This window comes from Nuphar pumila, chromosome 11, assembly GCF_984573655.1.
Source record: "Nuphar pumila chromosome 11, dmNupPumi1.hap1.1, whole genome shotgun sequence".
Taxonomy (NCBI): domain Eukaryota; kingdom Viridiplantae; phylum Streptophyta; class Magnoliopsida; order Nymphaeales; family Nymphaeaceae; genus Nuphar; species Nuphar pumila.
In genome coordinates, this window is record NC_143259.1 from 65,141,321 (window position 1) to 65,165,686 (window position 24,366).

A 24,366-nucleotide genomic window follows, 5' to 3' on the forward strand; every position below is an offset into this window, starting at 1 on the left:
ATGTTTTTAAACTCAAACGTGCTTTATATGGTTTAAAACAAGCACCTCGTGCTTGGTACGAAAGACTTAAAACCTTTTTATTAAAAACTGGTTTTTCTGTTGGCAAAGCAGATTCTACACTATTTGTCAAAGTAGTGAATAATCATACCCTAATTGTTCAAATTTATGTCGACGACATCATCTTTGGATCTTCTAACAGCACTCTCTGTGAAGATTTTTCTAAGTCCATGCAGAAGGAATTCGAAATGAGTATGATGGGAGAACTCACCTACTTTCTTGGACTGCATATTAAGCAAACCAAGGATGGAGTTTTCATCAATCAATCTAAGTATGCTCATGAACTTCTGAAGAGGTTCAACATGAACTCAACTGCTTCAAAATCTACTCCTATGAGCACTACTACTGTGTTGGACAAAGATGAAGATGGTAAGCCTGTTAATACAAAGGTATACTGAGGTATGATAGGATCACTTCTTTATTTAACTGCTAGCTGTCCAGATATAATGTTTAGTGTTTGCTTGTGTGCTAGATTTCAGTCAAATCCAAAAGAATCACATCTTAAAGCTGTAAAAAGAATAATGAGATATTTAAAAGACACAGTTAATTTTGGATTATTCTATTCAAAATCCTCTACATTTGATCTAATCTCATACAGTGATGCTGACTTTGCTGGAAGTAAATCTGATAGAAAAAGCACAAGTGGAACATGTCACATGCTAGGGCACTCACTAGTATCATGGTTCAGTAAGAAACAAAACTGTGTATCCTTATCAACTACTGAAGCCGAATACATTGCTGCTAGCCTAGCCTGTACACAAGTCATCTGGATGAAACAAACTTTAAAAGATTTTGGTTTAAATTTTGAAAATACAACTATTTTCTGTGATAATACGAGTGCTATAAACCTATCTAAAAATCCTATTTTACACTCACGAACTAAGCACATTCAAATAAGACACCACTTCTTAAGAGAACAAGTCTTAAACAACATAATTAAACTAGAATTCATACCCACTAATCAACAGTTAGCAGACATATTCACTAAACCATTAAAACATGAAGACTTCACACGAATTAGAAGAGAACTAGGAATATGCAAACTAAGTGACTTATAAATTAATCACACTTATTATAATACCTCTTATAAGTTTTGTTTAAATCTTAAATAGCTTTTCTTCTTATCGATTTTTGTTAGTCAAACTAAGTTTCCATATTCACGTGCTCTTCATATTCTTTTAAGACACATTCTTTATATCTTTCAACTTGTCATCTTTAAAGTACACATCCATTATGACTCCTTGTCCTATCTCCTTTCTCTCATATCCATAAAAAACTAATTATATTAAAAGCTATCATAACAATGTTCACATCACTCAACTCCTTTATTATTTTTGTCCTTTTATGAAAACTTTTCTTACGATAAATTGTTTCACCTCTCTACTTAGTTTATGAGAACTCATACTTTTCATTAGTTAGAATCGAATGACTCTTTTTGGTCCTTTTATCTTTTTCTAAAAGATCTAGTTGCTATATTCTCACGTAAATTGTTTTTACTATATCATTTGATATATCATAGATTACGTACATTCTATTATATCTCACGTAAAACTTTACTATATCATTTGTTATATCATAGCCCGACAAACTATCTATTATCATCTCTCTCATATACAAATTGAGCCTCCATTCTTATCAATTCTTATATACTTTTGACTCTTTCTCCTTTTTGTCTCATCATCTCTCTTACCACTAGTCAAAGTCAAAATGTGTCCTTCTCATATCTACGTATACTCATAAAAATTACAAATATGAAAACACATTAATCATGAAACATTTTTTTAAGGCACTCTTTTCTTTAAAATATCATATCTTTCAAAGTACACATCACATGATCACCCTATGACCTATTTCCATAAAAACTATTTCTATATTAAATAAGCAATCATGACTTTTCTTTCCATCCGTGACCTTGCCTCTCTCTTATTGTATATCTCACTAAAATCGAGAATCATTAAAGTCTTGTCTCCAAGCAAACCTTTATTTATTCTAACTCTACTTTATGTCATATCTAAATCAAGTAAATGTTGTCCTTTATCACCTTTCTCTCTTCTCTACATATCTATATCATCTTTTTATGTCCTTAACTCTCCATTCACGAATTTAGAATCCCTCCACATAGAGTAAAAAATTGCTTGTTTTATTAGGCCATTATTTTCAAGATCAATCACTCTTTTTTTTTGGGTCAACATGACACCCCATACTCTATTAATGGCTTCTCTCACTAATCGATAAACTCACCCATAGTAAAATTTATATATTTCAATATCTATGTCCTCCTCAATCTAATATAATACACTATCCTCAAACATTGATTTGATTTGTCATTCACAAGTCTCTTAACTTACTACTTACGGATTTCCTTATTTGACTAAAATCTAAAAATTACTCACTTCCAATGTCATTCATTTCATATCAACAATTATTTTCTTCTTTCTATTTAATCAATTGGTTCATCTCTTACCATTCCATTCGAACTTTTCTATCCCTATACAAACTTTCTCTCGGTTCAAGCTCCTTTTTCTCCTAGTGCTTTATTTTCAAGACATTCGATAATGGCTTCCTCCTCTACCAATGTGATCACCTCCGCAGATCTAAGGTATCCTGATTTTTTTCACAACTACAACTTACTCTGCTCTCGCCCCATTCATGAAGGTAAATTGATCAACTTTGACGACTTCATGCTCTTTGACTTAGACACCAATCTCCCTGAACTCAAACCTCTCATAGGATCTTCATCCCCAGCTGCCTATTATCCCGAACTAGTCCGATTGTTTTATACCAATTTCTCTACTGATCATGAACAAACCTCAATCACCAGCAAAGTTCGAGGACAGCTGATGATTTTCGATGCTTCCGACCTAGGTAGAATTCTAAACCTACCTACCACCGGTACCGACCTTAACACCATAGTACCAATCGACCGATCGGTACTTCGAAAAATACTTCTCTGCACCAACTGCTACCAACTTCCGTGGCACATGAGGAATCTCCAACCTCATGCTCAGCTACTTGCCCAGATTCTTCTCCACAACATCTATCCCAAGCGTCCCCGTCAGGGATTAGTTCCTCGAAAAATCTCTCTTCTTATCTACGCAATCTTCTCTTCTCTTCCAATAAACTGGTCATCCATTCTTTTTGACCTTTTTATTCGTTATCAGAAATTCGAGCCTCTTCTTTTTGGGTGTTTCATAACTCCCATTCTCAAATACTTCCAAGTACCACTTCACAACGAAGTCATCCTCCGTCCCTCGCAAGTCCTCGATGGAACCACCTTCAATCTAAGGTCCCTGCACATGCCCGGCTCTGATGAAGCAGATCCAACATCCTCCTTCAATTACTTTTCTGCTATGATGGATATCGAGCAAACTCAGGATCGAATCCTTCATAATCAAGCCCTGTTGCAGCAGACTCGCAAGCGGAATCGTGCCGACCGAACACATTCACCTCCTCCACCTTCGAGATAAACTCATTTTTTTTATCTGTAATAACTTTTACATACTTTTGGACTGTAATATTTGGTCTGTAATAACTCTTTTACTCTGATCCCTTCCTTTTTGTCCATGACAAAGGGGGAGAAAACCTGTCTCCATTATTGGAGAAATCTCTTTAAACATTATTTCACTTTTTTATCATATTATTATTTCTATGCATAATGTCTTTTTGACAGGGGGAGCATATTTTGTCATCATCAAAAAGGGAGAGAATGTTGAGAAACTCGGTTTTGATGTCACATAATATGATACACTGTCTCATTTGATTTTATATGATATGATAATATGTCCTCTTGAAATAATGTTATATTATGACTGAATATGTTTTGCCATAAAACTAACGAGTATTTGATGCAAGGATATCTCACCCAATAAGGATGGAGACTTCCTGTTCAAGTACAACTATGGTGCAATCATACTCCTTGAAGAAAAAGCTTGATGAGCCATGCATTCCTAAAGTTCAAATGAAGAGATCGGCTACCTCATGATGAAGATTTTTTTCTTCTTTAGAGTCATATGTAACAGAACCTTCAGGAACTTGCATATTGCATATTACATACTCATTCATAAACACTATATCATAAAAGTATACGATAGTTTCAAAAAGCTCTTTTTTGAAAACTAATAATTGTACCTTCTTACAACCTTTCATAAAAAAGATATTTTGTCATATAATAATTGTACCTTGTACTATATACAAGACAACATGAAAAAAGGAATGTAGGAAAAAGACAAAAACATAACATCGACTACATGGAGAAAACAAATATAATATGTTTTTGAAAAGACTTTAGTTACCTTCTTTAATGAAATGTTTCTTAATACAAGAAGAAGACAAAAACATAAATCGGCTACACATAAGAAAAACAAATAAAATATGTGTTTGAAATGTCGACTTACTTGAAGTCATCATTCTCTCTACAAAGCATTAAATGCCTTCTGTAACAAATCCCTGTTAATATCCTTCTCAAAGAATGTCGACCTTCTTTTGGTCCTTATTCTCTCTGGAGACTTTGAAAAACACAACATAAAGAAAACACTTGACATGACTATGTACAAATAAATATCTCAAAGCACTCATAGTACTTACACTCATTTAAAGTAAAGAAGTACTAATGTACCTCAAATCATTAATTAGAATAAAGACACAACTACAACCCAACGTTCAATGTACTATTGTAAGAAATAGACTTTTTACATAAAATATGTATTACCTAAAATATTACAACGACTAGTGTACCCTCTATTTCACCTTTATGGAAAAAGGCATTCTCGAACTTCTCTAAAAGATGTTTTTGAAATGACATAACATTTCACATTTCAAAAAGTTACAATTCCAAAATGTAACGACTACTTTTTATAAGCTATATAAACACACTCAAATAAACTATTCAAACTATGGAATGGAATAGACGTGTGAGCTTACAAAGAGAAAAATTTCTATTCGTGATTTGAAAAGAGAGCCTTGAAAAAGAAAGAGAAAAAGAAAAAGAAAGAAAAGAGAAAAAGTCAAGTCCAGCTCTTTAACAAAGAGTATCCTCTGAGTGACAAACAGATCATTCTGAGAATCCTTCATTCGTGCATTCATATCATTCTGAAGGTTCTATAGGAAGTATTGTAACTCTGTTATTCACTGTATTCCTTCTTTGTTTAAAGAAGTAGACCTCTGTGAAAGAGGGTGTTGCCCTTCTCTGTTGAGAGAAGAAGACCTCTTGGGAAGAGGGTGTGCCCCTTCTCTGTTGAGAGAAGAAGACCTCTTGGGAAGAGGGTGTTGTACTATTTATCCGGTGACTCGGATGTTATAGTGGAAATCTCAAGTGGTTTGCTTGGGGACTAGATGTAGGTCTGGATACTGACCGAACCAGTATAACTTCTGTGTTTTATGTGTTGTGCCTTATTGCTTAATTATTTTTATTTTATCGATCATTATCAAATTTCACTATTCACCCCCCCTCTAGTGGAATTTCACTAGACCCAAAACCCAAGAATTCTAAAACCATGCACGGTTTTGGCAAAAAGTGTAATGACCCCGAATCATACCGATTAAAAAGAGATTTTTTTTAAATAATTGTGAAACATTTCCAAAGACCCGAGGAATTTACAATCATAATCAATCCACAACTACAATGGATCTTACACTACCATCATCCAAACCAAACCAACTTTATTAATTAAAAGTATAAAGTCTCTCTAAGCAAAGTTGTCAAGCAGTCGTATAGCCCTCGTTGTAATACCCATGAATTTTATCTGATAAATAAACTTGAAATCTATGCCCTTGAACAGGTACAAGGATATTTTTAGTATTGTATGTGTTCTTTGTATTTAGATATTAGATATTTTGTTTGGATCTTCAATGTTGGATCCCTAATATCCTGTTCAAAACTCCAATATTCCATTCAGACCTTAGGTATCAGACTACAAACCTAAAATTGAATATTTAATTGGATCCTCGAAGTTTTAATCAAAATTATAATGAGAAAATTTCAATATGGGGTCTACCATACTTTAGTGAGATTGGTATAGCCTAGGCGATGTTCGGATCCACAATATTGCATTTGGATCTTCGACATCAGAACTTCAATATTAATCAGGATCCTTGTATCAAAATCGTAAGGATCAATGTATATTTAGTTGGATCCATAATAATTCTTTTGGATCCATGGTTACAAATCATATAATCAAAACTTCGGATCCTTGGATCTAGATTTATTTAAGGTGTGTATGAAGCACAATGGACCCTGGATCCATAGTAAGTTAGTAGAGATTTATAACAATGTAATTGAATTCATAAAGGGATTCATATAGAATATCATATATATATATATATATATATATATATATATATAATCACATAAATGAAATTTAATGTGTGGATCCACGGTTGGATCCATTTGGATCTGACCTGTGGACCCATGTCGATAAGCCATCACGGATCCAGGCTGAGTCTGGATCCCGGGTCTCAGTCTTGGACCCGGACCTGAACTGCGCCCTGCGTACATATGGTAGAAAAAAAATGTGTGTAATATAAGGCAACCCGATACGAGTTGCCTGATAAAACAAAATTTGGTTAAGGTTCAGAGTGAACCCTAACCCTCGTGAGGGGATATTGCAAAGGGAAAAGGAGGGGGGTGCGCAGCCACCACATGTGAGGGTAACGACCCTCCCTTTTCGGGCACCTTTCTACAAAGGCCCTCCTATTCCCCTCGCTTCCTCCCACTCTCCCTGTGACCTTCGGCAGGATGCCGATGACCCCTTTTCCTTGAATCCCCCACTGACCCTGTCGTCGCCACCTTCGCTTCCCCTTTTTTCAGCAGCACCACCCGACGATGACTCTCCTCTCGTCCCTTTCATTCTCATACTCATTGGTGAGCAGGAGTTCGGCTGCACCCAGTTTCACGGCGAAACAAGAGGGACAATCATCAAACAAGGTAGGTGATGATGCATTAAATATACATAATATTAATATATTTTCACTGCATAAATGCATCATTTACATGTTTAGGGTGCAAACTTATATGTATTTTGATGTTTTGAAGCTATGGCTCAAATTTCATCAAAATCGGACTTAAAATGAAGAAGTTATTGCATTTACAGTGTAGTGGGTCACATTTCGGATCCAAACCACTCATCTGGACCTTGGATCTGGGCCAAAACAGTTGTAGATCCACTCCAGCCCAACCCATTCACGTTTTTTATAATTTTTTTTCCAAAAACCCCCTCTCACATGAGGCGCTAAGTGAATATTTTCTTTTTAATCCCTTTTCTGGAAAATCCAGAAAATAAACCATATCGTTTAAATAGAAGTTGCCGCCACACATGGGGGCTGTCTTTGCTTAGGTTTTCATGCCCTAGGGGCACGAATCTTGCTCCAGCCACCTTTCTCCCCATCCATTCAACGCCACCTCCATTGGAGCTTGGAGCCTTGCTTGAATTTCAAGCATTCCTTCTTGTCTTTTCTTACATATCTTTTCATTTCTTTTCTTCCTTGGTGATGCGGATGGAGATGTGTATGGATGCTCAACAATTTTCCATACAGCAAAGTCTATGGATTTGAGAAAGATAGACATTCTGCACTTCCAATATCCATAGTTGGAGCCATTGAAGAAAGGAGGACGAGATGCGTGTTGACCTTCAATATCACGAGCATAAGAGGTAGATGCCATTTGTGCTGGAAGACTTGTTACGTCGAAACCAACAAACCTGCTCTGATACATAGTGAAATTTGATAATGATCGATAAAATAAAAATAATTAAGCAATAAGGCACAACACATAAAACACAGAAGTTATACTGGTTCGGTCAGTATCCAGACCTACATCTAGTCCCCAAGCAAACCACTTGAGATTTCCACTATAACATCCGAGTCACCGGATAAATAGTACAACACCCTCTTCCCAAGAGGTCTTCTTCTCTCAACAGAGAAGGGGCACACCCTCTTCCCAAGAGGTCTTCTTCTCTCAACAGAGAAGGGCAACACCCTCTTTCACAGAGGTCTACTTCTTTAAACAAAGAAGGAATACAGTGAATAACAGAGTTACAATACTTCCTATAGAACCTTCAGAATGATATGAATGCACGAATGAAGGATTCTCAGAATGATCTGTTTGTCACTCAGAGGATACTCTTTGTTAAAGAGCTGGACTTGACTTTTTCTCTTTTCTTTCTTTTTCTTTTTCTCTTTCTTTTTCAAGGCTCTCTTTTCAAATCACGAATAGAAATTTTTCTCTTTGTAAGCTCACACGTCTATTCCATTCCATAGTTTGAATAGTTTATTTGAGTGTGTTTATATAGCTTATAAAAAGTAGTCGTTACATTTTGGAATTGTAACTTTTTGAAATGTGAAATGTTATGTCATTTCAAAAACATCTTTTAGAGAAGTTCGAGAATGCCTTTTTCCATAAAGGTGAAATAGAGGGTACACTAGTCGTTGTAATATTTTAGGTAATACATATTTTATGTAAAAAGTCTATTTCTTACAATAGTACATTGAACGTTGGGTTGTAGTTTTGTCTTTATTCTAATTAATGATTTGAGGTACATTAGTACTTCTTTACTTTAAATGAGTGTAAGTACTATGAGTGCTTTGAGATATTTATTTGTACATAGTCATGTCAAGTGTTTTCTTTATGTTGTGTTTTTCAAAGTCTCCAGAGAGAATAAGGACCAAAAGAAGGTCGACATTCTTTGAGAAGGATATTAACAGGGATTTATTACAGAAGGCATTTAATGCTTTGTAGAGAGAATGATGACTTCAAGTAAGTCGACATTTCAAAAACATATTTTATTTGTTTTTCTTATGTGTAGCCGATTTATGTTTTTGTCTTCTTCTTGTATTAAGAAACATTTCATTAAAGAAGGTAACTAAAGTCTTTTCAAAAACATATTATATTTGTTTTCTCCATGTAGTCGATGTTATGTTTTTGTCTTTTTCCTACATTCCTTTTTTCATGTTGTCTTGTATATAGTACAAGGTACAATTATTATATGACAAAATATCTTTTTCATGAAAGGTTGTAAGAAGGTACAATTATTAGTTTTCAAAAAGGAGCTTTTTGAAACTATCGTATACTTTTATGATATAGTGTTTATGAATGAGTATGTAATATGCAATATGCAAGTTCCTGAAGGTTCTGTTACATATGACTCTAAAGAAGAAAAAAATCTTCATCATGAGGTAGCCGATCTCTTCATTTGAACTTTAGGAATGCATGGCTCATCAAGCTTTTTCTTCAAGGAGTATGATTGCACCATAGTTGTACTTGAACAGGAAGTCTCCATCCTTATTGGGTGAGATATCCTTGCATCAAATACTCGTTAGATTTATGGCAAAACATATTCAGTCATAATATAACATTATTTCAAGAGGACATATTATCATATCATATAAAATCAAATGAGACAGTGTATCATATTATGTGACATCAAAACCGAGTTTCTCAAGATCTAGGTCTTGGGGTGAGATCCAGATCTAGTCTGGTTCTTGGTTTGCTTTATATTTAGTTGGGGGTCTAGTTTCACTACTAGATCCCTATACTTTATTCGATTTCCAATTAACTCCCAAAATTTACAGAATTAAAAAAAATGATATTTTATAAAGTAAGAATTGACATAAATATTCATATCCAGTTGACTGAGACGGTCAACAAGAGCTTGAACAACTTTGACCCTCGGGTCATAAATGTCCTTGAAACATCCTCAAAATAACCAATTTTCCCTTACATTTTGTGGGGCATGCTTTGGATCCGTTTTAACTCCAATTTTGACAAAACAAAGTTTATTTTTCTCAAAAAATTGATGTGAACACATCCTAAACTCGAAAATCATAAGAATATCCTTCAAAAATTCTTTTATGTTTCAATTAAGTATTTACCAAAATTTATGGATATTACATTCTCTCTCTCTTTCTCGCTTCTGTTCTTCTCAATCCATCTTTTATTCTTTTCTTAATTGTTGGAGCTTCGTCTTCGTTGCCTTCAGCTAAGAAGATAACTTCAAAACTCATACCTAGTTGTAGAAAGATGGTTTGGATGGAATGACAAATGCACCCATCCTCCTCACATGTCTGTATTGCTCTTCGAGGACCTTGGCAAAGATGTCTCAATGTATCATCGATGAGCCTCCTTGTGAACAACATGTTGAAATTTTAATCTCCACATATTGCAGCTTCATTTGCACATCGTTAACAATTGGTTATCAATAACTAATGATAATGTAAAAAATAGAATCAATGAATGTGGCAATACACAGTGTGAGTTACTTACAAAGATGTTTTCTTCTTCGATACAGATTAATGTCTTACGATCTAAATGGGTGTACGTCTCTTTGTAGAATACACTCAATGTCGGTTTCTCACCATCTATTTCAGTATGCAAATAACAAATTAATAATTTATTATATCAAATATATTTAGCACTATACTATCTTTAGGAAATAAGAAACTTACTTTCGTATGATACCTCTGGAGGTACGAAGATGATCCATACGTATATAGAACAGTTGTTTTGCTCTATTCATCGATTTTTTCTTTGATGCCCACTATTAATCAAAAGATTAATTAGTAGACAAAAATCTACTAGAAGAAGACCATAGATACAAACATGCATACAATTAATTTGATATATATATATATATATAATTAGTAGTCCAATATATATAAAATCATTATATATATAATCAATTTATATATATAATCATTATATATAAAAATCATTTTGAAGTAAAGAAAAGAAAAACTCAAGAGATAACTAGAAGGAGACTATATATACAAACATGCATATAATTTAAACCGACTATGCAAGAAACAGGTGCATCATATTACTTCAGAATCCGAAATGAAACAAAAGAAAACAAACATATTTTGCATGCATATAAATGATACAATGTTTGTACAAAAAAAAATCCTAAAATCAAACCACAAATAAACATGTATTATTAAAACCCTAAAATTTACTCAAGATACAATGATACAATGCTTGATCCCAACATTTTTGTGAATGCATCGTATGGGCAAATCAGTGGCAAATACTCAAGAAAATGCTATGTTTTTTTGTAAATGCATGTATATTCAGCATTTTTGTGAATGCATGCACATACATGATACAATGCTTGATCCCAACGTTTTTGTGAATGCATAGCATGGGCAATGCAATGGCAAATACTCAAGGAAAAGCTATATTTTTTTCACATATTTTCCTGTAGACAATCCAAATTAGACCACTTCAAATTACTGATCCTCAAGAAGCCTATGCCATACACTAATAGGTACATTTGCCGGCCATAGTCCATGTACTAAGTTAGGCTTCACGTTTTTACCAAGATAAAGTTGGGAGCTCAAGAACTAGGTCATGTTCGTTAAAAAATGGGATTCATCAACTTGACTATAGACATGTTTGTTTGTATTTAAAAATTTCCTGTATTCAACATAAAGTTTTATGTCCTAATAACATCCACAATAAAACCAAAACATATTCTTAATGTTAGGGGGAGAAACCAAAAGACACAGCAAGCTTTCCCTCTATGGAAGTCTTTTAGAAATTAACAAACATTTTATAGGACTATCGAAATGAACCCCCCAAAACAATAAATCTTATACAACCATCACTAGCTACAGACATAACATAGTTTTTAACTCCATAACTTCAATTGAAGAAAACTAGCTACAAATCATCCCATCTTCGAATTCATACAACCACCAAATACAAACAGTGATATGGGACATGCAAGAGCAATCACAATCATTATCAGAACGAACTCAAAGAAGACACCAACCCAACAACCAAGAAATACTCACCAAATTCAACCAAAAGGTTTATAACCAACACACCTGATACTCTTGCTCAAAAAACAAAAATGGGCAATTGAAATGATTTTTACAAGAAATCCCTCAAAAACTACACACTAACGTCCAACATCCTCTATTTTTGAGCAAACCCACACAATAAAAAAACCAAACCCATAAACAACCAAATCGAAAAAGACCCAAATCAATTAACAAAAAAATACACAAAGTCTAAAATCTTAACTCCCCATCCCATGTACCAAAACAAGTCAAACCACCAAAAGAGAAAAACCCTAAATCTGACATGAGGGCTCCAAAACTCGTCTACCCATCAAGATTGAAGTTCTTATTCATATACCAATGATGAAGAATCAAAACAAAGCAATCACTACATCAAAGCAGTCGATGAAAAGACCAAACAAGCCAACAAGGGAACTCGTCAGAGCTGCATCTAGGAGAGGATGCGAGAAGTAAAACCTCAGAAGGAAACAAAGAGAATGAGAATTCTCAGGGGCTCACTGGAAGAACGCTCAAAGATTCATGCGATGTTTCTGAGCTCTTAGAGAGAGAGAGATCACAAAGACAAAGAGAAAAATATAAAGGGTTCCATCAGGCTCTTTTTATAGACGTTACTCTAAAACGATGACATAACTATCGCCGTTATAGAGTAAAGTCTTATGGCGGTGAGAGATAGATGTCACCGTTATTGATCTATAATAGCGAGATATTCCTGTCATTAAATATAGCCGTTAAAGTGTTTTAACGACAATATCTAACAACCAGAGAATCTTACCGTTATGCATATGTCTTTAACGACAAGATGTGTGCAGGGGCAAGGCATTACGGGGGGTATCCAGCTTGACATTATTGATGAAGCTAATAGTGGCGAGATTCATGACCGTAGTAGAGTAATAATGACTAAATATTTATGTCTCCGCTATTACCTATCAATTAGCAGGTACAAAAATCTCATTGTTATTGCTTTATCAGTAGCGGCAAAATTTTTTTTATTGAAAAATAGTCGCCGCTATTGATCCTCATCTTTGTAGTGCCTGGGCAGGTTGTCATCAGTGAGACGATTGGTGGGCTGGCGAGGAGGACTGAATCTCCGTTCTCTGTTTTCTATTTTTATGTTGTTTGCCTCTGCTTTATGCATTTTATGTTATGTTGTTTTTCTGTTTCTGAACTTAGGTGACTGCTCGTCATCGATTCCAACCTACTGTTACTGTGATCACTTATTAATGCTATTACAATTTCTCTAAAAAAAAGATGATGATGAACTCAAATTTTGTACTATATCCCAATTGTCATTCTGATGACACTGATCTATCCATGTCCCTCTCGATGAATTGCTCTCCCTATCAATTACTCCAACACTGATGAAGCAAAATTGTGTGTTCTTTGTTTGACCATTTCTTCGTAAAACTCTTGAGGTTGTAAAGGATAAATTATTTTCAGCATTTCAAAATATCAAATTTGGTGTCTAAGCCCTAAAGGTTTTTCGCCTAGTGGGATGGGACCTAGCTGGCCACTAAGAAGGTGGTCTAGGTTGAAATTTCATGGGCGTGACTCCTTGCACAAGCCAAAGCGCGACAACTTTATGGGGGCACAGGGTAAGCTCACAAAGTTTTACGCTGTCAGGACAACGACAGTAAGTATGCCGAGAAAAGTCAGCTGGCTAGGTCTCTCATCTTGGGGATGGTTTCTTTGTGTAAATATAAAAAATGTAAAAATTCAATATAGTATTTCATTTTTATTTCATAATATTGATCACATTTTAAAAATATATAAATTTATAATGATATTTTGGAAGGCTGAAACAATCTCAAAGAAAACTATTATTTGCATAACAGTCTTTAAAAAATCAATAAAATTTAACATGATATTAATATGATAAAAATAAATTTTTGACAATTTTTTTTCTAAAATTATATATTTTATGAGATATATTATATATTGTTATTTTCTCAAGAATTTCTAAAAAGCAAGGTTTTTAAGTTATTACAAGAATTTCCTCATCGAGATTTTACTAAGAGTGAGATTTATAACATTGGTTTCATGCAATGTCTACAAATCTCATTCTGGGAAAACTATCAAAAAAGGAAGAATCTTTCCATGTTTTTAAAAAATTGGACTTTCTCGATAAAATCTCTTGAAAAAAATCAGTGTACATAAGAACACAACTTTTAAATGAACGATATCTAATTTTTATTTAGTTCATTTAGCCTTTGAAAATCACTATAATTTGAAAAATCTTCCGATATTTGTGGCGTTGTGTTTTACAAAACTATACCTGCCTGTGGAAATTGCAGTATTTTCAAAATGTTGGCTGATATTTGTGATACAGATTTCATCTTCCGAAACAGGGGACCTGATCTGTGTGCAAAGTGCATCCGGTTTCTTTATAATAATACCATCAAAGCCCACAAGGGCTTTGCTCATTTGGTAGGAGCTGCCTATGAATGTCACCATGTTGACGGAATGTTAACCCATAAAAGGGCGAAGCTAGGTATACTTTTGGGCAAGCAGGACATGAAGGTTTTATCAATCGATCGAGGCGACCTCAAGGGTTTCAATCCGAGGCCAATCAATGTGCGGTCGGTGATGAGGGGTTTTTCTCCTCGACTATCTCCCAGAAAAAACAAAAACAACCATCGAACCGAGTGGGCAGCACTGCCACACGATGCGCCCACAACAGGCAATGTGGGCTGGAGAGTGGACTTGGAGACCTCCCTGTCCACGCAGTACTGCGGCTTGCACCACCACCACAAAAAATGGCGTCACAGCCCCCCGTCCACAACATATGGAAGTGTCTCCTTTGGCGCATGAAACACGGGCTGGGTGATGTACATGTTTATAAGCAAGCAAAGAGCGTGGTGGGGATTCATTCTGCAACGAACAGGTAAATGATGGCGAAAGCGTTAGCACCGCAAGCCCTCCCTGTCTGCCAACTCGGTCGGCATCGCGCACCCACCGTCGTCCAACAGAAGCAATCGCGAGCCTCCCCAACCAGTCTCACCAAACCCGGATGGTTCTCGGAGGAGAACCGGTCGAAGCTGATCGGGTGGTCCCTTGCTGGCGCTCTTGCTCTTGGCTTGTCTCTCGCTGGTTGGTACCATCATCTTCCACAATTCATCCGAAATAACGGCTTCATTTTTGTTCTGCGATTTATTTTATTTTATTTTTTGGTGAGGAGGCGATTCGATGCACCCAATGTATCGAATATATCATCCAGACAAAGTGTGCATATGAAAACAGCCTCAGTTTCTGAATTTCCGGAGCTTAATTCCCAAAATTGTGTTGCAATGGGAAATTTGGGTTATGGCAATGTTTGTAATATAGTTATCAGAAGCTTTTGAAAATTTAAGAAAGCTTACTTTGGGGGCACGAAACCCTAAAACTTTATGAGAAGCTCGCTTCCTGTTAACAGAAGACTTTTTTTTTTATTTCATGTTAACAGTGGACTTTTTGTGTTGAAAGAATATTACTTTTATCTTAAAAAAGTTACGGTTTTCGTTATAAAGTATAGGTATTTTTAGTAAAAAAATCTTAAAAAAGGCTTATTTAAGTAAAAGCACATGTTTTATCTATTTTTTTTTTTGGGTTCTTCTTTTATCACATCCTACTCGGCACCATTTTCACTTCTTACTATGGCTTTCCCTTATGCTTTGTACATACTTCATGCTTTATGCACTATCTACTTGATTTTACTTCTATCTAATTTCCTGCATTTTAAGTATTATAACACCTCAATATAAAAGGGCATGAATACATTGGAAGCCTCAGCGCATACAGCAGCCTTATACTCCGACGCACATATAGAGATCTGTTACGTGTGTAGATTACAAATGGAAAATATGGATAAAAGCAAGGCGAATAGAAAAAAGATCCGTACTATCTCTTTTCTTGCATTTTAAGTATTATAACACCTCAATATAAAAGGGCATGAATACATTGGAAGCCTCAGCGCATACAGCAGTCTTATACTCCAACACACATATAGGGATCTGTTACGTGTCTAGATTACAAGTGGAAAATATGGATAAAAGCAAGGCTAATAGAAAAAGATCCGTACTGAGAATTAAAAGAAAGTTTTAAACATGGTGATATCTTGCATATGTTGGCTACCTTCGATGGTACCATAGCGTCTAGTAGAAAACCGCAGGTGGAAATTTTTTCAAATAATTCTCACCCGATGGATATGTTTAGCATGACTTGTATATTAGGAAACACACTTATGATCGAGCTATTTCGAAGTAAAACTTGTTTTTCTTATTCATTTAATTTTGGTCTATTGGAGGCCGTTAATGTCTAAGACTCTAAAGTTCTTGAAAAGCTTGTTTACAAATCATAATCATTTGATGCAAGACATACTTTTTACGAAATAAAGTCAATATGTATATGTATTGTATCTACATGTGTATGCTCATATTATGTACGCATGTGGGATACTTCCTATAGTTAGTGGTGTAAAGATGGTAAGGAAAGAATATATTATGTTCTTATGTATTGAAAATCCCAGTGAAAATATGAAGCTGCGTGTGACAGTTGAGGCCTCTGCTTGCTTGTGAGGGAAGATTCTTCTAAGGGATTGTATGGCATAAGGCAACCACATATGCTAAGCATTTTAAATTTTCCAAATTCAAACTCTGACGACATTAAGATTCTTGGGATTATTAATTGGCGAATCCCTTGAAGCTGAAAAAAAAACAGAAGTTGCTCATGTGTCATTGGTCTCCTTTTTCTCCTTCGCAGTTTTTTCTCTAACTGATAAGTATTTCTTCTTCAAACAGAAAAGAATGTGTCCAGGTTTATTCAGGTCGGGAAGAAACTAATATACATATACACTTGTGTTCCTGTAGGTCCTGGATTTGCTGATGCTAAAATTGCAGTTAATAAGCCGGGTTTACTTCCTAATGAGTTTACTCCAGTCATTGATGTAGCTGGGTTCCTATCTACAGGACAGGTAAGATTTTATTGCTTCTGTTTCAATTCTGATTTGACCATGTACTATGAACTTCTGGATGCATAGCTTTGCAGCAGGTCTTTTACTATCTAGCAGAATAAGTTAAATATAAATAACATTTCTTTAATCTGATTAATGAAAACAAAGTGCAGATGGTAATGAAAATAAGAATTAGACAAACATAGAAAGATGTTCCAGTGGAGAAATTAGGGTTTAAAGCAGAGTTACCGGAAGCTTCTTAGGTAGGTGGGAAGCTCGCTTCGTAAGCGCGATACTCCTCACTTCCGAAACTTCATGGGAATCTCGATTCCCCCATGCTTCTCACACACATGGTCTATGCTTCCTATATGCTTTTCTCACATTTCTTTTCATGTTTTTCATGTATTTTCTCTCACGCTTTAACTCACTTTTCATGTACTTTCTTTAAATTAGTAATCACCTTTGTTAGATTTTAACAAAAAATTAACTCTTTTACTGAAAAATCACAAAATATAAGAATGATCAATTTTATTTTAGTTTTTATTTGTTTCTTGTTCGTAATTATTCAATTACCATATTGCTTCATTTTTTTAATATTTTTCTTTTAAATTGATACTTCGCTTCCCGCTTCCTATAAATTTTAAAATACTTCGCTTCTCGCTTCCGCTTCCCGTATCGTTTCCTTCTTCCGCTTCCTAGTTTGGCAACCTTGGTTTAAAGAGTGGCTTTATAGTAAAGTTCTCAAGCAAGTCCTTTATATGTTAGGTGATTTTAATTAATTAAGGGTTCTTCTCACAAGAATAATTATGCAAATCAACATGCATTATCAAATTTGGGCCTTTGCCTTGTCAATTTCAATAGTGTAATGCATATGCTACAATTAACTTAGAAGCATAATGAGACCATATTGCAATGCATTCAAAACTTGTCATTTTACGAACAACACAAGCATCCGCCTCCAAAGGCCCATTAGTGGTTCATACATAACCACTACACAATTTAATATAATTAAATGACATTGCAAATTTCGGTGAACAACAATCATACATAAATAGGGAAACGTCAATTCGTATTCATGGTACATTCACATGAGACATAACCCTGATGCATATACATAGCTAAAATTGCATGCACATAACTTTTATAATCGACTAGAATAAACTTTGTTCTTTAAAAAAAATCAGATTTAACCAAAACAAATCAGTTTTATCGACTTCAAATGAAACTCAGATTTGGTCGAATTAATAAACTCATATTCTAATCAATTTCCGAAAAACCAGATTTTTAACATGTGATTCACAGCTTAGTTGATTAAATAGATCAAAGCTGTTACTTCAAGTCTCAAGCCATATTTGGCAAGAAAAGAAAGGAACTCAGATTTACACATCCAGATTTCAAGGTTTAAAACCCATTATTGATTTAAGGTCTTATTCCCAAAAATCGTAATTTAGTTTTAAGATGAGTAAATAAAAAAACAGGTTTATTTAAATCTTTACTATAATAAAGCATCTCCAAACCACACGGCTGAAAACAAATTCTTTAGGATGAAACATATATGTAATTCTTTTGTTCAGCCGGTGACCCACAACCAACACTGGTTTAGAGAATAATCCATTGCGAACTCATAAGGCCGTCCCTTCTTTGATTTGGGTTGGTCCAAATCCAAACATCAATTTGGATTGGGACAGATTCTTGGGATCAACCCAAAAGCCCAACCACGTCAGAAATCTGAAATAAGCAATCAATTAAATCATGCCCATTAACACTGATCATACCACAAATTTGGGTATGATATAACTCTATATGTTGTTAAAAATAACAATCAAGGAAAATCAGATTTTAAACTAATACTATGCATTAAAATCTGTACAAGAATCATGGATTAAAAAAATCATCAAGGCATTGGAAAAATAATCAGAGTATGCGAAATTCTGAGCATGCGAAAAATCGAAATATACAAAAATCTAAGGATGCGAAAACTGGTCTGTTCAAGCTCTGAACAATATTAGACTTAGACAAAACTAGTTTATGCTAATCAAAACCAAGAAATGCCGACAAATTTCTGGACTTTTCATTATCCACAAGATTATGCAATTAAAAAGATAATCTGACCATGCTTAATAAGATTGTTAAAGTGTGACAACAAAAATCCACACAGAAATACACGATCCAATAGAGACAAACATGAACAAAGAAATATATATTTGTTCTTGGGGCCTGACATCATCCATAAGGGTTACTGATTCAGGCCAAAACTAGACAATGCAAATCACAAAAGTAAATTTATCAGCAGCCTGCAACAATAATAAAATATCAGCAGTCTAAAACTAACAACATACATGTGAGCCGAGAAATTTGATGGTTGCACGAACCCAAACCCCCATTTTGATCATCGATCAAATTCCAAAATAGTTTTATTTCAAAAACCAGATTTTGGTAGGTTCAAAAACCCATCGTGAAACCTAAACACATACATGCTGTGATTCTTCTTAATCTGCTAAAACAAACCCTATCAAGATCGGTTTTGACTTTTGTTTTCACCTCCTTAACCCCATGTGTGGTTCGACCCATGCTAACCTCCTGCGTTAAGGGAGAGAGCGACCCGTACCTTTTCGATTCGAACAATGAAGAAAGGAGAAGAAGGAGACATTGAGGGTGAACATGCTGCAGCCTTCCACGCAGCCCGCTCACTTGTTTCTCTCTCTCTCTCTCTCGGTCGTGACTTGAGAGGGAGAGGGTTTCACATTTTTATAAAAGGGAGTCTCCTCTAAGGATCCCTTTTTTTCCCTAAAATAGAAAGTCTTCTATTTTTGTTCTTTCAGCCTTTAATTATTTAAGCTAGCTTCAGTTATTTAAGTCCTTGTGCAATTTCCCCTACCTCGGGGTATTGCAAGAAAGAGGTCGTCTACGAGCGTAGGTAATCGCCGGTTCAGTTCGCGGGGCACGAACGGGCTCCGTTGCGTAAGCTGCAAAAGTACGTTATAAGTATGCATTTAAGTGAATGAGGAAAACAACAACAAAGGGGTCTCGACTTTTCTGCAAAACAAGGCAGGGATCAACGGTCCCTGCTGACTTGAAACAGAACGAGGTAGGGTCCAATGACCCATGCCGAAAAAGGAAACAGGTGCAGGGGCCATCGGCCCCTGCCGGGTTTATAAAAAGAGGGGCAGGGGCCGAAGCCCCTGCTGGGTTTTCAAAAAGGGAGGCAGGAGCCGAAGGCTCCTGCTTAGTTTTAAAGGAAGGGCAGGGGCCATCGGCCCCTACTAGAAAGAGAAAGGGCAGGGGCCGATGGCCCCTGCCGGAAAAATGAGCAGAGAGAGAGAACGTAGGGGCCAAAGGCCCCCTGCGACTTTCCAAATGAGGAGGCAGGGGCCAAATGGCCCTTGTCGAGTTTTGCTCGACAGAACACAGGACAGGGGGTCTAGAGAGGGGTAGGGGCCATCGGCCCTTGCTGGAACAATAAAAAGGGCAGGGGGGCGGAGCCCTCTGCTTGCTAAAAGAGATGAAGGCAAGGGGGCGGAGCCCCTTGCCTGACGGCAAAGAGGAAGAAAAGGGGGGGAAATGGGAGGAGAAGGGGATTACCTGGGCTGCCGGAGGGAGAGAGGTCGTCGGGCTGCCTCGACGGAGAGGGGCTCGCTGACGTCGGTTCAGCGACGAGAGAGAGAGGGAGAGCAGAGACAGAGGGGAGAGAGACGAGAGACGAGAGAGTGTCGGGGGAGAGGCTCGAACGCCTCTCCTCCCCCTCTCTCGCTCCTTTTGTAGAGGGCGTAGGGGGTGGGCGGCCCCCTGTATGTCGCCTCTTGCCAGCCCCTGAAAGCCCGTTCGACGGGCTGGGGCTGGCTCGGGTATGGATCCGGGTCGGGTTCGATTTTTTTTTATTAAACACTGGGTTTTACAGAGAAGCTGTCAAACCAAGAACGAAATGCTTGTTTTAGACCATAGATAACTCTCTTTAGCCTGCACACATGGGTTTTACAATTTTGTTCTTGATATCCAGGGGGTTGTTCCATATAGACTTCCTCCTTCAAATCTCCACGCAGGAATGCATTTTTTCACATCGAGCTGACTCAGCTTCCATCCATGTTCAACAGCCAAGAAAAGAATAATTTAAATTGTTCCCATTCTCACCACCGGACTGAAGGTCTCATCATAGTCTTGTCTTGCTTCTTGGGTGAACCCTTTTGCCACCAGTCTTGCCTTGTATCGTTCAATGATTCCATCTGGTTTATACTTTATTTTGTAGACCCATTTGCATTTGACAACATTTTTGTCAGGTGGTCTTGAAACAACTTCCCAGGTTCCACATTCATGTAAGGCCTGCATTTCATCATTCATGACTTTTACCCATTTGGTAGAAGTGACTGCCTGATAATACATAATGGGTTCATCTTCCTTATTGAGGGCAGTTAAAAAGAGCTGAAAATCCAAAGAGAAGTTATTATAGCTGACCCACTTATCAATAGGATGTCATATGCGATTTGATTTTCTGACCTCAAGAGCATGGGAGGGAGTAGGATCGGCTGCTAAGACATGATTTAGAGGGTTTGATGCTGTTGTTCTCTGTCTAGAATAGAAAATGCCCTTGTATCTGCCCGGTACTGACGATGGTACTTCTTCTTCATTCTGTGATCCCGATGTCCCAATGTTCTCAAACATTTCTTCTTCTTGCTGCATACAATCTAGAGGACAAACTTTATTAGAACTAGCAAAAAGTTATGAATTCAGCCAAGGATAGTAAACTTCAGTTGTGTTAGAGGACATATCCGTTGTGCTGACTTTGTGATCAAAATTTTGCTTATCAAAGACTACATTCCTTGAGATTCTGATGCGCCTGTTGGTTGGATCATAACACCTATATCCTTTATAGTCGTCTGCGTATTCCACAAATCTACACTTTTGAGCCTTGTCCTGAAATTTGTTTCTCAGGGACCGGTCAATGTGCACATAACAAACACATCCGAAGACACGCAAATCATGATAACTGGGGTGAGCTCCAAAAAGACAATAATAAGAAGACTTATTTTCTAGAACAACCATAGGCAATCTATTTATCACATGTACGGCAAAATGGAAGGCTTTTGTCCATAGATTGATGGGAAGGTTACTGTCATGAAGCATACTCATGGCACTTTCAACAATATGCCTATGTTTTCGCTCAGCAATCCCATTTTGTTGAGGGGTGTGTGGACATGACACCCTTCTTCCTATTCCGTTATTTTGAAGAAAAGAAATGAAGTCACTAGATGAGAACTCCCCACCTCCGTCACATTAAAAAAATTGGATGGACTCAGAGAATTGATTTCTTACTAAGGAAAAAAAAATTTTGAAACAAAGAGAAAACTTCCGACTTATTTTTTATGAAATATATCCAGGTGTATCGAGAATAGCTATCAACAAAGATTAGATAATATCTGCTCCCAGATCCAGAGATAACTGGGGCAGGCCCCCATATATCAGAACAAATTATTTTAAAAGGTTTCGAAGCTCTCTTATTAATGGAATGAAAAGGTAATACATGACTTTTGCATAAAAGACAACTGAAACACTTCTGACGTTTCTCATCCCCATTGAGACTTTCTTTTAGAATGAGATTATTAGAGACAAGTTTCTCAATAAAATGACTCTCACAATGACCTAATCGACTATGCCATAAGAAAGGCTTATTACATTTAGAAATACTAAAAACATTTGCAGAAGAGAAGGAACACGACTCTAATGAAGGCTTTGAATCCAGATGAGTAGGGCGGACAGACTGACATGGAGCTTCTTCAAAGACATACATATTGCCTCGTCTCTTTCCTTCAGGGAATGTTTCCCTCGTGCGTAGGTCCTTGACCTGCACAGAGAAGAGAGTGAATTCAACTGAGGCATGATTATCATCAATAAGTTTGGAAACAGAGACAATATTTTTCTTGATGTTGGGAGTATGAAGGATATCAGAGAGTTCAAGAGTAGAATGTGACATGGGAATGACAATTTTTCCAACATGAGAAACAAGATGGTGGGATCCATCCCCAGTGACAATCTTGCTTTTGCCAAAATAAAGAATATGATTAGAAAGTTTACCTGCATAACCTGTCACGTGAGTTGCTGCCCCTGAGTCGACAAACCAGGTGCCTTGATTATTCTGCTTCAACTTGAATTCTGACAAGGCGGATATTAGCAGATCTTTAATCTTTCCACTATCTCTGATATTGGTGGACTTGCTTTTGGTTTCTGTCTATGGAGCCTTTCCTTTATTTTCTGGATTGTGCCAACAATTCGCCTTGATATTTCCCCTTTTGTTACAAAGGAAGCAAGTGGGGATGGGTCTTTGTCCCTGTGCATGAGTCAACATATTTGGAGTGGGAAGCAAACCACGTCCTCTGTGTCCACTTCGCCATTGCCCCCCTCGTCCTCGACCATAAGTCACTCCTGTGGCAAAAACTTCTTGGGAATTTGTATGAACATGAGTTTCTTCAGAAAAACCTTTTAGAGTCATTTCATACTGAATTAATTTTGCTCGTAACTCATTAAAGGTAGGAAGGGCAGACATACACAATAGTGAAGTGACGATCATATTGTAGTCAGATCCAGAGTTACCAGTCGAGGAAGCGGGAGCGGGAAGCTATACGGGAAGCGGGAGCGGGAAGCGAGGCACTTTCAAAAATTTAGGAAGCGGGGAAGCGTGGGACCACTTAGAAGAAAATTCCGAACCGTCTCGGAAGCGACCTAGGAAGCGAACCGGAAGCGAGGTGGAAGCGAAAAAATAAAAAAATGGGGAAGCGAGGGGGAAGCGTGGCTTGTGATATAACTGCTGCCGTATGATTGCTTATGAATGGCTTGTGATGCAATGGTTTATGCCTTACGATTAATTTAATTACTTGTTGATGGACTGAGCCATTTTATGGTAATTGTATGTTTTACGAGCATTGTTATGAGTGCTTGCCTTATTCAGTTGTTTTGTTTGGCTGACGGATAGAGTTAGTTACTCTTCGCCCATAGGATCAACTGGATTGCCATATCTGCGCGTTCTCATGTGTCGTTTATGCATGCTTTGAGGGCCTATTTGAGGATTGCAATATTCCTTGTGGCAACAATACGATGCGTAGGATTATATGCTTCTATGTGAAGTGATACGATGTATACGCATGATATACATGCTTGTGCCCATATTGTGGCTACTGACCCCGAGGCGGTCAATGGTTCAGAACAGTCAATTATTAATGCATGTATCACTGAGTGGGGTGTCTGTCGAGCACCTGATCTCCAAAGGATTATCTGCGAGGGCGTGTATGATCATGACCAGGTACCCGACTAGAGTGGTAGATTCTCTGTGAGGATGTACACTGTCCACGAACGGGTGGCCGCAAAGGCGGTGAACTCCTGTGAGGAAGTGTATGGTCCAAGACCAGGTATACCTTCTAGGGCGGAAATTCCTTGTGAGGTTATACATTTCCCAGACCAGGTGATTCGACGTTGATCTTGTTGTTTGTATTAGTGGATATCGACCCTAAGAGCGGTCATTTGTGTTGATGCGTGTATCGCAATGATTTTCATTGGATATGACATTTGTTGGGGATCGAGTTCCCAAAGGTTTCGCTGTGAGGTTA

At 36.9% G+C, this 24,366-nt stretch overlaps 1 protein-coding gene across 1 annotated transcript in view; it reads left to right on the forward strand.

Moving 5' to 3' along the window:
• The first annotated feature begins 14,348 nt into the window (after window positions 1-14,348).
• Window positions 14,349-24,366, forward strand: part of LOC149822406 (thylakoid lumen 15.0 kDa protein) — a 43,998-nt gene continuing 33,980 nt past the window's right edge. The window contains exons 1-2 of the mRNA XM_089980826.1: window positions 14,349-14,937; window positions 16,692-16,795. Coding sequence (XP_089836952.1) covers window positions 14,736-14,937; window positions 16,692-16,795 — 306 coding nt within the window. The 5' untranslated portion in view covers window positions 14,349-14,735. The remainder of the gene's footprint in view (window positions 14,938-16,691; window positions 16,796-24,366) is intronic.